The sequence below is a fragment of the Xiphophorus maculatus genome, chromosome 14, assembly GCF_002775205.1.
Source record: "Xiphophorus maculatus strain JP 163 A chromosome 14, X_maculatus-5.0-male, whole genome shotgun sequence".
Classification (NCBI taxonomy): Eukaryota; Metazoa; Chordata; class Actinopteri; order Cyprinodontiformes; family Poeciliidae; genus Xiphophorus; species Xiphophorus maculatus.
The window spans coordinates 1,665,231-1,687,482 of NC_036456.1; the positions used below are offsets into that span (position 1 = coordinate 1,665,231).

The 22,252-nt window shown below is 40.4% G+C and overlaps 1 protein-coding gene across 9 annotated transcripts in view; it reads right to left on the reverse strand.

The window, feature by feature from the left end:
* Nucleotides 1-384: 384 nt before the first annotated feature.
* The window catches only part of LOC102219889 (neurexin-2), an 813,998-nt gene continuing 792,130 nt past the window's right edge, over nucleotides 385-22,252 (reverse strand). For 8 of the 9 annotated variants that reach the window (XM_023346052.1, XM_023346050.1, XM_023346051.1 and 5 more), the window contains 2 exons: nucleotides 15,008-15,086; nucleotides 385-3,265 (listed from right to left, as the gene is read on the reverse strand). In XM_023346052.1, the coding sequence (XP_023201820.1) occupies nucleotides 2,379-3,265; nucleotides 15,008-15,086 (966 nt within the window). In that variant the 3' untranslated portion in view covers nucleotides 385-2,378. The remainder of the gene's footprint in view (nucleotides 3,266-15,007; nucleotides 15,087-22,252) is intronic. The other variant, XM_023346054.1, reaches the window with a different exon arrangement.

Genomic DNA, 22,252 nt, shown 5'->3' on the forward strand with positions numbered 1-22,252 from the left:
ATAACTGGAAACCAGTTTGAATTAGGGATTTCCTGACAGTGATCACAGTTATAGAAGTATAGGAATTTGCTGGTGGTGATATATAACCTGATACCTCAGTAAAATCAATTAATTCAATGTTGGATATAAGACAACTCCCATCCCTCCGTCCCCTTTCTCCCCTTTCTGTAAAGGCAGGTCGTATGACGTGGAGAGATAAATAGTTTCTTCAGCTCACTGGGAACAGTAAAAAAGAATCAAATTTGAACCCGAATTACAGTTTGGGACTGTGATGAAACTTAATCAGGACCCCAAGCACATATCAGGCTCAGACTAGGACACCCCTAGGCTAAACCTAGCAGAAATTAGGGTCAAAAGACAATATAAAGAACACATGACACAGAGTAAGAAGTATATAACCAAGTGTATTCCCTCTGTTAATGTACACATATTTAGAGTCATCTCACTGGAACACTTTACAATAACATTTAGAAAGAACAGGTAGATACTGGGAGGAGTATGTCTGAAATGGAGAAGGAGGAGAAAAACCAGACGAACATGACGGGGAAAATCGATGGAACCTGGCAAGTGGAAAAAAGAAAAAGATTGACAGATGGACAATCTGCTGTAGAAGGAATAGATGCAGGACACAAAAAGGAAAAGAAACAAAAGATGAACAATGACAGAAACAGAATAAAAGAGGATCTTATTTTTCCATGGAAATCGGGAATGCTATGTTATAACCCAAATCACATTTGCTCAGTTACCAAAAGAAAATACATAGAAATTTCAGTATCCCAGGACATTTTTTTTTCCTCAAACAGGAATGATAGTAGGGAAAACACATGTCTGTCTCAGTAATGGGATGAGAGTCAAATATTTAGACATTTCACAAACTTGTTTCAGGAATTTTCTTTTCATGGTTCAGTTTACTTTTTTTTATAGAGTTGAAAATTGGAATACTAAAGTTCAGTTGTACATCTTCCAGGGACTAGCCATTCTTGTGGATACTCCTCCCACAAAGTTAGTTTTGCCCTTTGGCTGCCATCAGTCCAGTAAGGCAAGAGAAGGACAAAAAGTGGTCTTTATTCTGCTGTAATAGATCTCCCCCACATTGGAACTCCCGCAAAAATGTAATCGGAATTACCCTAAAACGTCTGTCATTTATTCCGAAATGAGGAGGGAGGAAATAAAAGATAGCAGCTGAATCTTGCCATAGGGTGTTTCATCAGCCACACTGTTCATGAGAGGGATAGGGTTGTCAAGATTAGGGAGTTGGGTGTTGTCAAAAAAATCCTGAAGTCCATCTTCCTTGTGCTCTGTCAGCAAACTTACTTATAGACTTGCTCACGCTTTAGGTCCATAAGTTTCTGCATCGTCTATACATATATTTATAGTTATATAGAACAGAGTTCATCTGGTTTGCTGGAGTTTTTTTCTGTGATTAGTAACTGTAAGAACATGACAGTTTCTTTGCTGGCCCACTCGGGGGCGCTGTGGCGTCCTGAAACACACGATATATATCTGCTGGAACAAAGATGGGCCAAATGGGTTTGGCCACGAGTTTTTGGCGGCTAAACGTACAAGTTAGCATCCGTTAGGTTGGAGCTCGATGGTATCTCACATAGTTGCTACGTTTAACGGTATGATCGTCAGTCATCGTGATTTTTTTTTCCCCGTTTTTTTTTTTTTAAACTCCACAGAAAGGAAAACTGTTTATCTCTTTTTCGTAAATGAATACTACATGCTTGAAACATGGCAGAGTTCGCATTGCGTCGGCTGCTAGGCACCGTAGACAAGGAGAGAAACAGAGAGCGCCAGCCAATGAGCAAAAGAGAGAGAGACCCGTTCAGACGCGAGAGACTACAGGTGTTTCTTAACTCCCAGATGTATTACGACTTAAGTATTTCTGTAAGATGGCGGTAAATTTTGTTCCAGGAATGCTAGCACAATGCTAATGTGTGTTCTGTTTTGGTGTTTGCAAATGACTTTTCAAGTTTTACCCACTCAAAATGTATTATAGGCCAATACCTTTCATGGTGCATATTTACAGTACTTAAGATTTTAAAATGCTAAACCAAGGAATCACTGATTTATCAGCATTGTCTCCAGGGTTGTTGGCACTGTACCTATGAAGATCTAAAAGTGGGTGTGCCAGATTCCGCCATAATCAGTTAACATTTTAACGAATACAAGAGGGCGTGCAAAGGACAATGACGCCTCTATGTTGTTTTTGCTGTAGTTTGAATTTACAATACTGAATTTTAACCAAATCAGCTGGTGTGTGATTGCCGCTACCCCAAAGCTGCTTTCTCTCCCTCCGTCTTTTTCCGTCTCCCATCTCTTTCCTTCTCTAAGTGCACCTGCTGTCTGTCTTTGAGTGTGACGGCGGCGCTTCCTCACACATAGTACTCCTTGTCTTTGTTCTTCTTGTTCTTGGTGACCGTCTTGGCAGTGGCGGGCTGTTTCTCCTTCACCAGAGCGCCGTTGCTCTGCGTGGCCGAGTTGCTGATGTAGTTGCGGCTCTGGTCCACCTGATAGGAGCCCTCGTCTCGGTTGCGGTACTTGTACATGGCATAGAGCAGGATAAGGATGCAGAGCGCTGCCGCCGCTACAATGCCCACCACCATCCCCGTGGTGCTGCTGGACTGCTGCACCTCCACAGCGCCGGGGAGGCCTCTCTCTGGAGACGTGGGATCTGGAGTGGGAACATGGGGGAAATTTGGGGGGTATGTTATTCCCGGGATTCTGCGGTGGCCCGGGTCTGACGAGGGGTGGGCCGGCGGCAGCAGCACTTGATCCCGGGTGTTCATTTTGCCAGCGGGGATATTGTTGCTACTGCTGCTGCTGCCGCCAGCGGCCGGTTTGACGCGGGGGCCTAGCTGGTCGGGGTTGGCAGTGGGGGTGGAGGAAAGCGGTGGGCGATGGGAGTTGGGGTTGCGAGAGAAGTGGCGGTCTCGGGGGTTCTGGACCCCGCCCTCGACTGCCGGGGGAGGAGGGAGGACAGTTCTATCAGTGACCAGAGGGGAGTTTTTATAATAGTCCTCGTCATCCGTCTCTGTCATCTCCCCCGAACCCGAAACCTCTATGGTCTCCTCGCAATCCTCCTGATCCAAGGGGCAAGGGGGGCGGCCGTTGGGCATGGGGACGGACTCTTTGGTGGTTTCAAGCAGGGTGAGGAAAGGGCGATAGGTGGTGGGGGGTGGGGGAATTACTGGGTAGTGGGTGGCAATAGAGGGGGGGTCTAGGGAGTCCACCGTTATAATGGGCAACACTAATTCACCTCCTAGGACAAGAAAGAGAAAACGAAGAAACAGAGTGTTAAAGACCGCCTTATAGACACCGCCTTAAGTTCAAATCAAACAGAACAGTTCAAATGAAAATAGGAAAGCCAGCATAAATTTCTACATCTTAACATGAAGTTAGTTATGTCTGTCTATTCTTTTCTGTTTAAGAAGACTGTACTGACTACATCTGAGCTGCAGTGTGTTGTACAAAATACAAGAAAGTATCTGTCCTGATCTGCCTCTCTAGTCTGGACAGACCTATGTGTTACGTCACTAACAAAATATATCAGTAAGCTACAAACAACACTGACAAATTTAACATTTATTGCACTACAAATTCTGTTGTAATCTGCTAACTTTCTAGTCTTACCTACACTAGCACTCAGGTGTTTCTGCTGTGAGTGGTTAAGTAAGATAGCAAACCACGAGGTTCAGGTCACTTACATCAACAAATTGGCCGCATGATTTTTGCATGAAAAAAAAAATTACAAAAAGAAAGCTGTGTAAGATTGTTCTCGGATAGTAATAAACAACCACCCCACTTTACCTCTTTTACTACTTTCTAGTGTTAGAATGAATTACAATGCAAAGGCATACGTTCTTGAATTACTCACTGACCTCTACCTTTTCTTGTCCCAAATGTTACTTTATGAGAATATTTTCCCCGTTTCTCCCACCCCCTCTTGGCACGGTGGTTTCTATGGCTCATTTGTCAAAACAAGGCACTGCAGAAGTCTTGTTTTTAAGGCGTAACTTTCAAAGCTCACTACAAATGAGTATGTTGCAGGGAGTTAAACATCTAGTGCCTTGCTGAAGTATTTATCGACTTTGATCTTTTTCACATTTTTTTTACATTGCGACATCAAACTTTAGTTTCGTTGGGATTTAACACAAAGTTGTGTATAATTCTGAAGTGCAAGAAAAGTGAAACATGCTTTTTGATTTTATTTTCAAAAAACATTTCTTGTGGATTTATATTGAGCCCTACTGAGTCAATAACAGTTTCAAAGTTAGATCTGGACTTTGGTTGGGTATACAAATATGCTTTGATCTAAACCACTCCATAGTGGCTCTGGTTTTATGTTAAGGGTTTTTGTCTTCCTGGAAGCCGACCCTCTGCCTTCAGTCCCTTCTCCACTAGCATGGCTTTAATCAATTCTTCACCAGTCAGCCTTAATCTAGATTAGTCTCCCTTTCCATATACTGTGCGATTCTTCCCTGATTTTTGAGTTGGTTCAACCCAGATCTATCCAGACAAAGCCAGACCTAGCACAAGCAATTTTATTGGTTGCAGACTGTATTCATTGACTGGCCTATTGATTCCTCCTCAAACAGCAACAACTCAACCAGTGCGCAGTGAGACAGTAGTAGTTGTCAAGAAGGCGAAGTGCAAATCGACAAAAACATTAGAAAACGTTGAGGTCCAAACTTTTCTATCGATTGTGGCGAAAGTGCTCTTACAGCATCAACTGGACAAACAACAAACAAACACATTGAGAGATTTTGGAGAAACTGGTCGCGCAAAATGACATCATCGGAGTCTCGACCACACCCACATAGTAAAGAACACCCAACCTGGCAGCGTTAGCCAGTCAATGTCTCTATCTAGTGAGACTTGACAACATAGAAGGGGCTTTAGTGTCAAGTCTTTTGCTACCTCTAAAAGTATTACCCTACATTTAGCCGAATTTATTTTCCCATTCACTTTGACCAGCTTCTTATGAGATGATTAAACCCTGGGATATTGTTTTACAACCTAACCTTGAACTCATGTTTTCAGTTTTCATTCCGGCAGATTTGCATTTCTTCCACTGATGCCTATTGATGCCTATACCACACATACCAGAGTACCGGTGTTGCCATCTATTTCCACATGAAGTTATTTTTTTAGAGTATGTTCTATTTTCAGCTTAATCAAAAACACAAATAATTTATGACTTTAGCTTGGTCTTTATGATTCTATTTGTTTACCAGTTACCCGTAACAGTCTTTTGATGGCTTCACAGACAGTTGTATTTACACTGAGGTACTTGGCTACACTTGATTTCATTCAGAGGTAAAGCAAAGGGCCTGAATACAATTACCCCTTGTTTTTCTTAATTGCACAAAGTGTTAAGCAATTCATTCTTTTCCTTCACCTTTGTAATTAATCCCAACGTTGTGTTGGCATATATCCAATAAAATACTTTGAAGTTTGTTATTGTAATGTGCGAAAATGTGAAAAAAGTTCAAAAGGCATAAAAACTTTTCCAAAAGAAGTGTCAGTTTTTTAAAACATAAACTCTTCAAGCCCTAACCCCACTAAAACCATTCCTCTAAAACCGCCACCAATGGTTAGAAAAAGCTCGTAATGAGCCAAAGTTTGTTTAACTCCTTCTATTAATCTGTCATATGCCCACAGTGAAATAAGCACCAAAGAAAGATTACTGGGCGCAAAATGAAGAAGGACAAACACCAAAGGTGAATCCTTCAGACAGAATAACTGTTTACACATATCGGGAAGCATAAGAGCACAAAGCAGTAAAATGAATACAAGTTGTTTTTTTTGGTCAGAGTGGCAAATATATAAGGGTCAAAGAGCACGAAACAGTCATAAAACATGGCAGACGGGAATAAATTACATCACATCTTTGGGGAGAGAAAAAAAGGGAAGGTAAGAGCAAAACATGACCAAAGATAATGCCAACATCAACAGCATAAAATCATGGCTCAGGCTCTTTGTTTGATTGGTGGGGTGAATGAGTGGAACTCTGTGGGTGAGGCTTTGGAAAGGGCAGTTCAGGGTTGAAACGAGCATGAGTAAAAAGGAAAAGGGGTTCTGGGACTGTAGGAGTTCCTCTACGGCCCTTAGTTAACTCATCCACATTCAAACACCCCCACCCATAAAGCTTTTAGTCACATTTCAGCAAATAATTTCAAAGAACCAATGCATTTGAGTTACCATGACTACCAAAACATGTAACATTACATTTCGGAAAGAAAAACAGACATGATTAAAAACACGAGAGCTGCGAAGGAAAAAGGACTTTGTAAATCTAGAACTTTCTGACTTTTTCTCTCGCTGCCATTGCTCTAAAGTCTAGTTTCCATGGCAATGCTACGGTTATCTCCCTCCACTCTTTGTCTCTGTGTCTGAGGGATGTGCTTGCGCCGTGACGACTGGAGGACAGCAGAGCGTGGTGGCACGTTTAAGGAACAAGAGGATTCTGGAGGACTTCCTAAACGGGTAGTTTTTATTCTTCATAACAAAGAAAGAAAGCGATGTGTGAGGAGAAACCAGCTCAGCTATCTTTACGCCGCCATCTGTGGCAGATGTGCTGCAAGTGCAACTCGCTACAGCTTCAGCTGCTTTGGGCCCAGTCCCATTATGAGCAGTTACTTCCACTCTCTCCGTGTCCTACTTCCACTGTGAGAGTGGCTGACATTGCAGGTGGATGACCTTGTGAGGCTTTAGCAGCACTATAATCCTCTGGCTGTACGGGGGATGTTGTTCCTCAGCTTATTCCTGGCTGATGTGCAAACCAAAAAGAACACAGCGTGCAGTCATTATTTAGCAACTTATGAAATGTTGACCCTGCACATGATTGTCGAAAGTGAGAGATTGTTCCGTCAAACCCGTCTCACCGCTCTGCTGTGCTTTCAGTCAGCGGTGAAGCCTCGAGGCCTTATGGCGTCAGCTTAAGTAGACTGACAGGCCAGGGCGCTACTTGGAAAAATAATGAATCTCACCCCTCATCCACAAAGTGGGCAAGGCAGTTATCAAGTCTACCATCTTTTCATTTCCTGTTGCTTGCCTTGAGCCTGATGACACAGTATTTTAAACCAGTCAACAATGTCTACTGGCTGTGCACCTTTTGGGTCCCCTGAATGCATCTCTGATTCTCCTGCTAACCCTCACAGGAAGGTGAGAGTTGACCTGAGGTTGACGTGTTGTGAATGTGCTCCCAATGAAAGCTGCCAAGAACCAGGGTAGCTGCTTCGTAGTGACTCGAAATGTGAAATCTGAGCGGACCAATCACACATATTGATAATATTGATACCAAGGCAGTATCGGATCAATACTAGCTACTAAGACAGATACTTCAGTTTCAGATTCCCTCTTGAAATGTTATTTTATATTTGTATTGTAGTTTCTCAACTCTTTTGTAAAAAAAATCCCCATTGTGCTTAGATTTGCTCTTATAAGATAGTTTTATTGCACTTAAATTTGTTATTTTTCTATTGCCTCTGTTTATCATGTTAATGTTATTAAAATATTTTCAAGACACTTATAAACTTTATCTAAATTCTGGCCTTAAAAAGTAATAAAAAATAAAAACAAACATCTAAAAGTCAGAAGTTTGATGGTATGTTATTTTTAAACCACTATCGTATCAGTATTAATATCAGTATCGGCCTTGTATTTCCTTGGTATCGGATCGATACCAAAATATACAGCGTCGCACACCTCTGGTGATTTTCTCTCAGGTTTAAAACATATTATAATAAAAAAGTATTAAAAGAAAAAAAACACACAAACGCCTAAAGGTCCAAAATTTGATGATGTATCATACTTCAATAAGTATCATATCGGTATTGATATCAGTGATTCTGACCTTTAATTTACTTGGAATTGGATTAATATCAAAATATGAAGTGTCACACACCTCTAGTGAGAGCAGAGTTTTTATATATGTGTATGTACGGGACGTAAACAGTTTTCCTGATGGCATTTCTGATTTAAACAGCATTGAAAATACAGCTCATGTATCCAGTGACTGCTTGTTTCTGTCATTTAGGCCTAGAAGTGAGTGAGTATCAGATATTCTGTCTGATTTATTGAGCTCGACTCCACTGATTTAAGCTGCTGAGGCCGTGGGTTCACGTTTAGGCCACATGATGAAACTTTTTTTTCCCTTTTCATCTCTACTCTCATGCCGCACCGCCTGAACGCCCAGCGTGACTCACCTACCATCTTTATTTACACAAAATGAGACCAGCCTAGACGGACTCTGATGCATTAATGTCCCTCGCTTGAAAACATTCGTGCTGCAGATAACGACGCGCTGCTCGCACGCGTTTGAAATATTTAGATAAAAAGAAAAAAAAAAAAGCGGGGGGGTGGGGGGGGGGGGTGTTTGGAGGCTGAGCATTCTGTAACTCGGCTTTGATTAGATGATCAGATGGGCTATCCAGCAGCATGTCCGAGCCCGATACTTCGCTTGCTGTGGAACGATACCATAATAGGAGCAATTATGACCAGACGTGAGGGTTCCATAAGCTGTCTGCATTTGCAGCTGTCACTCTCAGAAAAAAGGGATTTATTTAGACAAAAACAAAAAACAGCAACATCAACAACAACAACTACTAAATAATGCCCCTGACTTTATATAGTGTTTTGCAGGGTGTTACATATTTGCGGGAATGAAATTCACCTGTCAGCCCCTATAGCGTTTGAGCCACTGGATTGCCTCTATAAACCTGGGCGGATTTGATTTCACAGTGAGAAACATGTCAGACCTGCAGAGAGAATCTCAGCCCGATTTGAAGACATCATAATTTACCATTTCTCCACTATTCTGTCTTTATCTCTGCTCTGTTTTTCAGTCTTATAAAAAGGATCCAGTGTCTCCTGTTAGCTGATTCCCCCCCGTCAAACTTGTTTTTTCTTGTTTTAAAGCGAGAAACTGTAAAGCTAATTCACCGTTGAAAAATTAAAGAGATCTGAAACTAATTAAAAGAGAAATGACTAAAATTAGGAGCTCTGGACAGTCTGCGTTCTCTGTTCTTAGAGAGAAATGCAAACACATTCCCTGGTAGTCTGAAGGGTGAGTGAGAGGACTTCCCGCTGGGAAAGCAGCGACGCAAGGAGAAAAAAAAAAGAAAAAGAAAAAAAGAAGCAATTCTCCCTCTACAGATGTGGATTTGGATTTAATTATAGCTTAAATGAGTTCTGGGATCGTTTCCTGCACGTTTTTTTTTTATCTAAACATAGACAATACACACACATGTGGCTGAATACAGATCAGTCAAGAGTTTTGTTTTCAGTAATTACAGCTTGAGCTTTGACTACAAATGGAAGTTATTTTTCAGGAATCTAGACAGAAAATGTTTTGACTTTGTACAATTTCACAGATGGAATATGAGCTACGGGCCGTTTTGGTCAGTACTCTACATTATATATTCATTTTGGACTTTTACTGTTGCTTCTTTCCGTCAGGAGGGCAGAATCAGGGTTGAAAACAAGAACCGTGTGAAAACAATTATTGTGAATTTGTCAAATACACACAGCGTTTTTCATTAATTCATGGTGATTTCACATTGATTACGTTTGGTTACTTAAGTTCTATTTCTCTTGGCTAAATTCTGCGATTGAAACATCAGGTCTGTGTCGCAGGTTTGGATTTGACATCCAAGATCAGAGGAGGAGAACCATTTCTGAAACCTGCTATGCAGAGATCATCGCCAAACATCCAAACTGGGGAACCCATTTATTAAACCTGGGGCTGTTTCCTTGCCAAGCATCACACTGACAAATAACTGACACTCAAACTCATTGAGCGGGATCACACTGGACTGGAGGGCTCAGCGCTCCGGGGTCAGCCCTCATTTATCACCCTATCTCGTGCACTCACTCGTCGACCTAAAGAGAGCATTTGCGGGTTGTCTCTATGGTATGTCATCTGATGAATTATTGAGGAGCTCCCCCAAAGCTGTGATCTTGTCAGAGTAAAACTGATACAGCGTCTACAACGTCCTACGACTGATAAGTAGCGTGAGGTTGGCGAGAGAAAGGCAAAGTGAGGTCATGCGGAGGTAGAGCAAACTCATCAAGTGAAATATGGAGACGGCATGGAAGATGTAATGAGCAGAACTTGTTGTTGGATGAATAGGCTTATTGGAAACGTGTGCTGCAGTAAATGGCACTTTATTAGTTTTTTGGGGAAAAAATTGGGTAACACTTTATTTGACGGGTTGTGAATAAGACTGTCATGACACCTGTCATAAACATGAGTAAATCTTCATGAATATTTATGACTGTTGTCATAAAATGTCATTCGGTAAATCATGACACTTTTAATATTTAAATTTAAATTTGTTATAAAAGTATTACTGATTCAACTTCAAAAATTATGTAGCTTTATGTTATTAAAGCTAAAGTTTAATCAATAATACTTTTATAACAAATTTATGTCAGATCATGATTTCTTGGTTATTGTCAAGTTGTCATAACAAAGACATTTTGAATAATGTCAACTTTGTATTAAAAGTGTCATGATTCACCGAATGACACTTTATGACAACAATCATAAATATTCATGAAGACTTATTCATGTCAATGCAGGCGTTATGTCATGTTTATGACGGTGTCATGACAGTCTTATTCACAACCCGTCAAATAAAGTGTTACCAAAAATTGTTATGTGTCCATATTCGCGTTGTCATTTTCTGCTTTGAATCCAGCTTTGTAATAGAGTCCTTCTCATTTCTGGGTCTGTTTGCTCCCTCTGACTTAGGCTCATTACCACCAAGGGCAGATTCAAACCAGCACTCTAATTGGATGATGTAATTAAGCCTCGCTTACAGTCAAAGTTTAATTAGCCTAGTGGGAAAGCAGGATTTGTTCATGGGAATTCCACTCTACTTGCATTCCCAATTTTGCATCCTGTTCCCGTTCTCTCTCTCCCTCCCTGTGGTAACTCCGTTTCACTCCCTTCTCAGTTCTCCGTTCTCCTTTGAGTGCGACACAACGTGATAAGCATCTCAACAAAACTCCCTTCCATTCATCGTCGCCTCATGACTGTTCGTTTGATACATTTCCCATCTGCTCTTCACTTGACAGCAGCCAGAAGACAGTGGCATTCATTCATTCTCATGAGCAAAGACAACTTTTAGACCTTCAGACATTCTCTAGCATGGGCATCAAAGGGTCTCCTGGTTTGGATTGTGGGTCTCTGGTCAGTCGTTCAATGCATTCTATCTTGGTTATACTTCTGCAGCTAAACACATCGCCACAGGGTTCCCCCTAGGCGAAAAGAGGCACTGAGACCCCTTTCTCCTTACTGTGTACACTACCTCAACAGACTAGATCAGGGATTGTCAAATCAAGACCTTAAGGGCAGGTTTCAGATGTGTCTGTGCTTCGGCACACCTGGGTGAATTGATCAGGTCATTAGAAGAACGCTGGAGAACTTGACTGCACTGAGGAGGAAATCCAGCCATTCGATTGACGTGTGTGGGACCAGGGACACATCTAAAAGTTCCAGGACACCAGCAAGTCGTAAGGCCTGGACTTGAAGACCCCTGGACTAGGTCATTTGAGAAAATGGCTCTTCATACCATTTGATCAAATGATTCAAACCTACACCACTATATCTGCATGAACTGAGTCTCTATCTCTTGCTCAGTCAAAGGTAGCTAGAAACTTGAGCAATCAATGGCCAGCTGACCTTTAAAGGAGTTGCCTCAACTGTGTGATCGATCTGCTTTTCATTGTTAAACAAGACAGATCATGCCGTACCTAACTCAACACACTGCTCAGCTCCCGGTGAAGTCTGTGGTGATCTCTGGCCTTGATGACGGCTATGCCCTCCCAACTAATCTCCCTGCATGTGCAGTAAAACCTCTCAGATGGTCACAACACGATGGCGCGTTTGGTCTTTAACTTGCCCGAGTTAAAGGGCAAGTTTAACCGAGAGAGCACAAGTTGGTTAGCCAATCCTCAGAAATGTCGCCAGTAGAAGTTAACTGATGTAGCATTTCAAACACTATTTGGATATTTATGTGATGAACAAACACAAAGTAGAACATAATTATAAAGTTGAAGGAAAATGAGGCACGGTTTGTAAGTTAGTTTGGTTACTAACAAATGTATTTGTATTTGTATCTACATGATACCAAATTTGTCTACCACATTTAATCTCAGTAAAATACTGTAAAGTTTGTGGTTATAACATGACAAAATGTAAACAAAACAAACAAAAATGATGGGGAATGAATATGTTTGCTAGGTGCTGAACTTTACTACGGCAGCTGCGAGTAAACCCATCTGTAAAGCGCGTAGAGCTTTACGGAAGCAGAAAGTAGTCGTATTGATCCCTATGAATTCCCAGCCCTCATATCAGGCACAGCTTAATAGAAACTCCATAGCCACGCTTAACATTTTTCTGTCCTTCCGAAAGGCAGCTCAATAATTCCCAGCTCCTTCTCACATGTAATTGAAAACACTGGGAATTGGTCCTATCTCTGACAGGCTGCAAGCCTGCATTTGTGGAGATGAGGGGTGTTGGGGGGGACATGTGCTGCGGACAATGTTGATTCTTCTCTCCTTGTCCACAGCTTTCAGAGAGGCTTATCCAACCTGGCTGGCTCGCCACGCTGGAGCCGTTTCAGCATCTGGGAGGCGCGATACGGAGCACGTGTGCACACGCGCGAGCAAGCGTGTTTATTTCTCAGGAGAGTCGGCTGCAGAGAGAAAACTTTACACCCACAGAGTGAGAGAGGCAAGTGTCTGTCTGGAGAGGTGAACATGTATGCCACTATCTCTGGGTGCACGTTGGGGTGTGTGTGTGTGTGTGTGTATGCGTGTTTGTGTTTGTGGGTGGGCAAAGAGAGTTGCATTTCCCCACAGGAGATTAAGGCTGGGCATAGAATCCACTGAAATACTCTCGTTTCTGCTTTCGATAAGAGTGGAACCGTGGCTCTATTTCGGTCCCAACCACCTACAGAGAAAACCGCAGGAGAGTGCTGCTCTCCAGTTCCTGAACACAGCTTCAGATCAGTTTCTCTTCACACAAGCAAACTGATAGGCTCTGTAATCTCTTACTATTTACAGGCGCAACACAGCCATAATCCTTATTCCCAGTTTATTCTGGAGAAGCGCAGCGACGTTAAGAAGCAAACACGGCAATTCTGCCATCTTTTCTATTTTCCAACTTTTTCAAATAGCAAATGTTCCCTGAAATGAGGTCTGTTGCCTTTTCCTAGATAGATTTGTTTACAAATGAAAAGAAGTGGTATGGCTTTTCATGTAAATGGTGATATTGGAAGGTTTTGTAACTTTATAAGAGAAGATTTAAGGGCTGCTTTTCAAGTAAGAGCCATTTTGTTTCCTGTCATAGGTTATATTGTAAATCTCATCAGTCGTCTTGAGCAAGTGGAATCAACTCTACATGCTGTGGTTTGTAGTCAGAGAAGTATTGCTCAGTTCAAACCAAATTCTGAGATGATCAGTGACAGTAGAAAACAGATCACATCACTGTGATTTTGTTAAAGAATGAAATAAAAATTCTTGCTAAAAGGCTATATTAGAAATTAAAAACAACTCAAACATGAAATAATTCTTACTAAGGTGACAATATCTGCTATCATAGTGGCCTTCATGCTCTGTTTTCTGTGTGTACCTGGTAAGATCTCACAACCCTATGCCAGTTTTCACGACAATAGTCTTTTAAGTATCTACAGTTTCACAATAAACATCTTTTAAGTTGGTCGTTTTGACAGTAAAGCTGTGTTTATGTTGCTGCTAACAGGTATGTAGCTGTTAGCCTCCCACCACTCCCAGGACTCTGACTTTTTTAAATGATCTTTCTTTACTGTATTTTAGTTTTGATTGGTCTGTTTCTTACATAACTATATAACAGCCCTTTAGTTTGGGATGAAGAAGGACCATGGAAGCAGATGCTAGCTTTCGTGTTGTTAGTGGCTAGCAGCTAGCCGGTCATGTTTTTCTCAGCTACTTTATTCTGTTTCTTTTAATTACTTTCCTTTTTAAGTTGCTGACAGTAAGACAATTACTGTAAGTAAATTGTAAAACAATTTATCAGTACGGGAGGTTTCTATGCATTTGTTACACGTATGTCTTCATTACTCAAGCTCTATGCAACGCAAGAGCTTGAGTAAGCTCAACTCAACTAGATGTTGAGTTGCCAGCTCAACATCTACTGCCTTCCTCACGTCAAAATAAGAGCGTCAAACATGAATGCAGCAGGTGCTCTTTCTGTCTGGGATTCATAGCAATAGTTTACGCCAACGTTGCGTGAGCAATTTCACTTTGACGAGAATTTTCATTTGAATTAATCGACAAGATTTCATCGCATCCATAAACACAGCTGATAATAACATTATAGAACCTTACTTCAAAACATCCAAACCATTCCTTTGATTAAACCCAAATTGATCTTCCCACAGTCGCAACAGAATCAGTGTGAGATTTGTTAAAAAAAAATATATATATATGTGCGTTTTATCTCCTGACCCTCGCAGCTTTTAAGCCCTAATGGTAGCAGTGGGAGTAGCTTGAGCCATGCTGATTCTTTGTGTGAACATGGTTCTTGGCAGTTTTCATGTACAATGGGGCTGGAAAGCACAGAGGCAGGGAGTAAAACACATGGCCTTTTACTTCCCCCTCCTGTTGGGGTGTCAGAACATTACTTGACCTGCTGTTCAGACACAGTGGCTCAGCTGCATGCTGCACACAACAAACTGTGTTACCATGTTGAAACCGTTTGTCCTTGTTAAAGTCAGCGCCGGAGATTTGCGCAGCAGCTGAGAAAATGTTAGAAAATGCTACTTGGCTGGGAAATTGAAGAATTACAAATTCTGCTGGAAGAGGAGAAAGAAAAACATGGAGTAACCTCCTTTGTCAAATCAGAGGTGCATACAGGGGGACTGCAAAAACCAAAGTATCTGAGACAGCCTGATTTCCTTTTTAGGTTTCTGGATAAAACACAATAAAGACAGAACTTTCTGAGCTGACTCACCATTTCCGGGCTCGCACTCCTCCAAATCCTCGTCGTCGCTCGGACACTCTGCTGAAGCTACCAAGAGGTCGTCGGCGTTCTGGAGGAACGGAGAGGGACAGAACGGCAGGGCAGAGTTTATTTAAGGGAAGAAGCATGCCGATCATCTCAGAGAGAGTTAACACTTTTCAGGTCCACAGAATTCTATCTAACCGTTTGTACACTCTGCAGGTGCAGGAGTCTTTCACTTTGAACATGGGGGATTGCTGTTCAGCCAATGTGCTGGAAATGTGCTGCTGGTGGGCGCGCTTTGTGAGCAGCACTTGTGTTCATGTAGGCAGAGTTGGGGGAGCCAAACAAAGAGAAACAAGCTCTTTCTGAACAAACACTGGTAATCAAAGAGGTGTAGCTTTTCTTAATAGTAGGCATCGACTCTACTGTGTGGGCAAGGAAGTCAGACACTGTAAATGGTTTACATTCACAGCGCTTTTTTAAAGTTGTTTCTTCACAACAACGTTAAAAGTAGGAACATACAGGACTGAATATCAGGGCAGAGTGGTCTGTCAGGAAGACATTCTGCCAATAAATGCTTCTACTGTTCTAATTCAGACCATTTTATTACATTTTTAATCCCTAATTTATTAGAATGAAGATGCAACACACGGTTAATCTTTTACTTCATTACAGTTCTGCAATAAAACAAAGTAATATGAGCAATAGATAGATAGATTGACTTTCACTGTTGTTAGAAATCGGCCTACCCTGCTTGTAGCTCATGGAAATACTGTATGTTGTAGCCCTGTAAATCATGGAATATCCATAAAATCCAGTCAGCTCTGCTTTTTCTCCCATTGTGTTAACCGCCCTCACTGCTGCTGCAGCTTCTTTTCATAACTTTTAATGTGATTTAGCTCACGCACAATCCTCCTCAGCTGCCGAACAGCTGAAGTGCCGCGTACAACCAGGTCACACGCAGAACGATAGTTTGCATCCTCACTGCAGTGTCTTTGTTAAAACGTAAAGGAAATAATGACAATACAAAGCATTTACATTTTAATTCTAGATAAGTTTGGAAAAGTTGCTTGATTTGCACACATTATTTTATGTTCCTTTAACCGAAAGCAAAAAAAAAAAAAAAAAGGAGAGAATATCTGAAAAATAAATGACTTGACGAATATTTAAATGTCATCTGTTTACCTTTGATTTTCAACATTTCTTTTTTTGGTCAATGCTGACTGGTTTTAGTCTCTGGATGTGCGCACATAAAAGGAACAGATAAAATATAAAACTAAAACAAAAAATATTCACAGTTTTTTTCCCTTTTTTCCCTCAATTAAACTCTAAGACTAATTTTTTTATACTGGATTTGAGTTACTTAAAATATGTCCATGTAACATGGACGCCCCATTATCTTTTGGGATTAGTATAAATAAAATTTGTAGCAAAAAAAATCTGTATTTAATGTAGAGTAATCTAAGCTTGACCAGATGCCAAAAATATATGAATATTGATATTCATATATAAGCCATTCACCAGATTGGCAACAAATAAAAAACATTGTGATGTTTCAGGATTTGGGGAAGATTTAGATGATAAAAGTTGGCAGGAGTCCTGCAGCTTTTAGACGTGTCCCTTGAAGCTGCCTCACTAGCATGCAGTCAAGCTATACAATGCTCTGCTAATGAGTTAGCAGAACTCATTTAGCATTATGCATTGAGTAAATATGTTACACTTTTCTAAGGTAGGATTATTATAATATATATGTATATGTATATATATATATATATATATATATATATATATATATATATATATATATATATATATATGTATATATATATATATATATATATATATATATATATATATATATATATATATATATATATATATATATATATATATATATATAAAACGGTCAAGGCCGTTCCAAGGGCCTTGACCAACAGGGGACCCTCCCCAAAATAGTTTTTTGTTTATTTTTTCATAAAAATAGAAATATTGGGGCCTTGTCAATTACAAAATTAATTATATCGTGTTTTTCAAATTGTTTTTATCAGTAAAAAATAAATGTTACCACTCCCAGACCAAAACTGAGCCCTCCAATTAAAGCTACAGTATGTAACTTTTATTAACAAAAGGTACATATTTGTTAAGACTGTCAATACGTTGAGAGATTATCTGACAATAATTTAATTCCTCTGCCTTCTCCCAGTGCTCTCTAGAAACAACCAATCATAGGCATGAGGAGGGTTATAATGCTGTCAATCACAATCTTTAGCCGACAGTAGTAGGTCAGGGAGGAGGTTCATCTTTTCGCAGATTACCTGTCTCATAACAAACTGTCATGACAAGAAAGCCATGGCAATTGCATGCCTTTAAAATTGTGCCGCTTTTTATGGGTCAAATAGACTCAAGAAATTGTAACAGCAGGGGGGCCCGATTAAATTTTTTGTCGTTAAATTAATTGTTCATTTCTGTAGAAGAATTTATCTATTTTTCCTAATGTGAAGTGAGTCTCTGAATCTATAAAAGAGTTAATTAGGCTTGTAGCCTGACAAGTATTATAAACCTGTAGATCATTTATTTAAATGTTTATTTATAATTAGATGACAAAATAACTCTGTATTTTACCAAACATATTGTCAAATGTGTAAAATGCAAAGCTTTAATGAAGTACTTAGCTGTTAGCTTGTCAATATAACGCGCTAAACCTTTAATGTACGCCTGATAAATAAAAGAAAAAGGGATGCAATGCTTTGCTGCACTATGGCAACTAAACAGGTCAGGAAAAACTTAAGAAAAGAATAGCGAGGGAGAGGGAGTAGCTCAGCTATGCTAGCTTGACTTTGACAACCTTAATATGTGGATGTGCTGTGGAATTCTGTGTCTTTTGGTTCAGTTAAAAAATAAAATAAAGGCAACTTAAACACACCAACTCTGACAGATCATCAGTGGAGCAGAGGTTTAAATTAGCTAATCAACCACAGCTGTGCTTTTAATGAGCTAATAGCAGCGGTAGCTAATCTACTACAGCGATTACTTATTAATAATCACAAAATAAACATCGGAAGGGAGGGACGGGAGTACTGAACAGAGTGACAAATAGTTTTTCAAAGTTGTTATATATATATATATATATATATATATGAGTGGCTGTGTGCTTTGTATTTCCTCACTAAGGACATTTAAAGATACTGAACCGTGAATCAATCCAATAAAAGAAAAAGTTTAACGGTGGGGGCATCGGTTTATTTTGGGGTGGGGGTAAAATGAATCTACGTAGCAATAATAATATTACTCAAGTAAAAGAAAACGGTACAGTGCAGTAAAACTACTCTTATAAGTACCTTTTTTCCAAAATCGTTACTCAAGTGAATGTAACAAGTACTACCCACCTTCGAACATAACAACACCACCAGTAGCCTACAGGCTACTTGTTAACAAGCTTCAGGTGCTGTGTTGATATTAGCCAACATTACCTGCATCCAACAGTGTTACTAAACTCGGTCGGTTAGTTTGGGGGGAAACTGTGCAATGTTCTTTGCGTTTTGCTGGTTTGCTGCTGTAAAGCAGTGCATAAATGTACCAAAAGACGGTGCTGTTGTTTTACATAATGCTGGCACTACTGCAATTCTAGCATGTTTGTCCTGCTGGGGACACCGTAGTGCAGGGGTTTTTGTGTGCGAACTGCTATATTCCTTCCAGTGGTCTTTCCTGCCTGTAACTGAACGCGGGTAACATTTTGTACATAAATATTTACATTACATAAAAAAAAAACATATCACATAAAACAAAACGTATGACACGTGGCCTGAAAATCTTCACAAATTGTGGAAAACGATATAATTTGTTTATCGTCATGGTGAGGAGGAAGAAGATAAAACGTGTAGCTGTGAGTCGGAATCAGAGAAGGAAGAGCAGCGGGGATCTTGACATGAAAGCAGATTAAACTTGACAAGGTGGTTCCAACGAAGTGTCCCGTGTTTGTCCTGACTGCCGCATGACTCACACAGCTGCATGTCTAGACGCCCCGGCCTCCTCCTCCCCGCCCGTCTTCCCGCCTCTGGTTGTTATTCAAGATGGGGTCATCCGATAGAAAATGGAGAGCTTTTAGCAGCGTAATTGATTTGAGCTCCGCGGTGCTCGGCAGGGCTTTTCTCCTTGTTATTAATCCACAGTATGGGCGCTATCATTTATTAATCACATCGTGTCAGTTTGAGTGCGTGTTCACGTCACCTGCCTCTGTCAAACAGGCCTAACGATGCCGTCTCACATTCCAGGTTATATCTCTGTTTAACATACAGGTTGTTTTTTTATTATTATTTTATCAGTGCAGTCATCTGCCTTGATATCGTAATAAATTAGAACATAATTAAAAAGTGTATTTCTTTCAGTAACGTCAGTTAAAAAAGTAAAACTCATGGGTTCATTACACACAAAGTGATATGAATCATGTGGGGGTTTTTTTGGGGGTTGATTTTAATGATTACTTACGGCTAATGAAAACCCAAACTTTACTTTAGAAAACGTCAATAATGTACTAATGAATAGGATTGCAATACATTTGACAATTCAAATAATTTAAAAAAATCAATAGAGACATTAACATGCTGAACAATATGTACGTGTACTGTGCATGGTAAACTGAAGTACTGCCTCATTAAATACTAAAAGCAGCCAGTAAAAACAGCAAAATAACAGGAAAACGAGAAATTTTCAGGGATTCTGATCCTTTGGTACAAGCTATTATTGGTTGATAGCTTGTGTTGCTAATAGTAGTTAGCCTGCTATTGTTATAAGCTAATTGATGATAGAATTAGCCAACATTACTGTTTCTTGTCATTCTCAAACAAGAACATGGTTCAGTTGGGTCTAATTTTATTCCCAGATCTGTGTTCTGACTTCAGAAATATAACGGAGCACTACTAATAGCTTCTAGTGCTAATAATAATTAGCGAGCAAGTGTTATAAGCTAATTGCTAATAACAATTAGCCAAAAACACAGTTTCTTTTTAATTTGGGGCCAGAACATGGTTCAGTTGGGTCTTATATTATTCCCAGTTCTGTGTTTTAATTTCAGGCATATAATGAAGCACCTCATCAATAGCCACTGTTACTTAATCGCGGTTCACTTAATTTTAGTAACTAAAACCTAAATGTTTGTATTTACCTTGAAAATAATCACCATCAATATATCTTGAGCACCAATAAAGTTAGCCCCAGTGCCACTAGTGCTAACTGTACAACATGGATGAGATCAAACTACACCAGTATACAGAGTCAGCTGCGTTTGTGTCCCTACAAAACAGCAACGCAAGCTAAACTACTAAACTAAGAGTTGTTTTTAGTCTCCGAGTTATCCTTGGCTGTAATTTAGTGCAGCATCTGTGACACACTTGTAAAGCCAAATTCACAACATGCCCCCCTGGAACATCCAGAGCGGCCCACAATGCTACCACTGCCTGTAATTCATCAGATAGGATCGTCAGGGGGCCCACTAACCCAGTGTGCTGATAAATTCTGAAGGAGACCTGAAGGTGTAGCTCCGATGTCAGGCTTGACCCAGACAGAATGTATTTTTCTTCCCCCTCTCTCTTTCTTGCTCTCTCAATCAGTCTTCAAGGAGAATGCAGAATGGGGGTGAAGGTGGGATTTCTACGGCTTCACATCCCCGCAGCCAGCTTACAGAGAGATCACAGACGCACGAGCGCGCTCTCAGACCAAGACGGCGGCTGGGGGCGTCGGCTTGTGATTTTCAGTTTTAAAACACCCCGGCACCGAATTTGGGTCAGAACGGAACAAGTGATGACTCCAACTGTTTCACGGAAACCCACACGATCAGGGGGTGAGGAGAGGGAAAAAATATCAGACCCCCCCCACAGATACATCAAAAGGTAAATCTTTTATTCTAAGCATCAAAGCATATTATTCCACTATGATCAAAGCTGCAGCAGCCGTGTAGCTCAGAGCTTTGGGAAAGAAAAAAAAAATAAAAAATTGAAATTTGGCTCTCCACCCGCTTTGCTTTCCGCCACCCTTTGCGGTGACTTGCTGGATTCTGGCAATATTCATCAAAACTGCATGTCCCCGTCAGCGTTCCCCGGTATTTACAATAAAATGTCTATTTCATTTCTTTTTTTTTACGTAAAACATAGGGGATTGGCTGGGATAAGAAAGGACAAGAGAAACTAATGAAACTGATGCAATGTTAAATATAAAACTACAGTATGTAATGCATTAATAATTGTGGGAGCAGTGGCAGCAAATTCAATTTCCTTTCTCTTCAAAGACTCTCTTAGCAGCACTTTGCGTTACTCCACGCCGGCTCTCACATTTCTTTTCACCGTTTAGTGTTCGCACACCTTCGCTATAGAAAGGGAGGAAAAAAAGCCCAGCCTGCTCAGATGCTTGTTCTTTAGCTTTCAGCCACTGTCAGTGACAGAAACCGACGGTTTGACGGTTGGATGTTTGATGCCAAAATGCTCCCAGGGAGTTGAACCAGATTGTTTCCCAACACAGTTTTGACTGATGATCTGACGGAGAGGATTTCACGCTGTTCCAAGCTGCACAAAAGCCCAAACTGTGAGTAACCCAAAGTGGCTGAGGACAATTTTCACATACAAACACAGCTGGCCTCGGAGTAAAACATGTGACAAACATTTGAGAATTTCATGGAAGGGAAATTCTCAAATGTTTCCTCCTAGATGTCCATCAGATGAAGTGGGCAGAATCCATTCAGTTCTCTTCAGGGTTTGGCAGAATAACTTTTGTTGTGTGTACTGGTACATAGTACAGCCCCACTATTTATTAAGTGACATCTGTGCAGTACGGTGGCCCAGAAAAGTCAACAAAATGCAAACGCAACAACTCAAAACCAAAAGCCACAACGGAACTAATGCTAACGCTGGGGTTGTGACAAACCTGTTCGCATAATGCCTGTTTTAGCATAACTAAACAGAAGTTTAGTACATGATAATAATAACAAGATATTATCATCATTAGAGTAATGTGGGGAAGTCATAAGACAAAGCGAAATTTGTCTTTGTTTTAAGGAAGGAAAAAATCTAGAAGCCTTCTAACTTATACTAAAACAGAACTTATTTTAAACCTGTTAGCTAGCATAACTTCCATTTTAGCATATCAGTGTAGTACATTGATTTTAAGCTGGAAATCTATTGCTAAGAATTATGATGGCAGCATTGGGAAAACAGTCCTTCACTGAGATATACTTTCATTTCAGCCCCTGTTTCCTAAAGGCTTAAG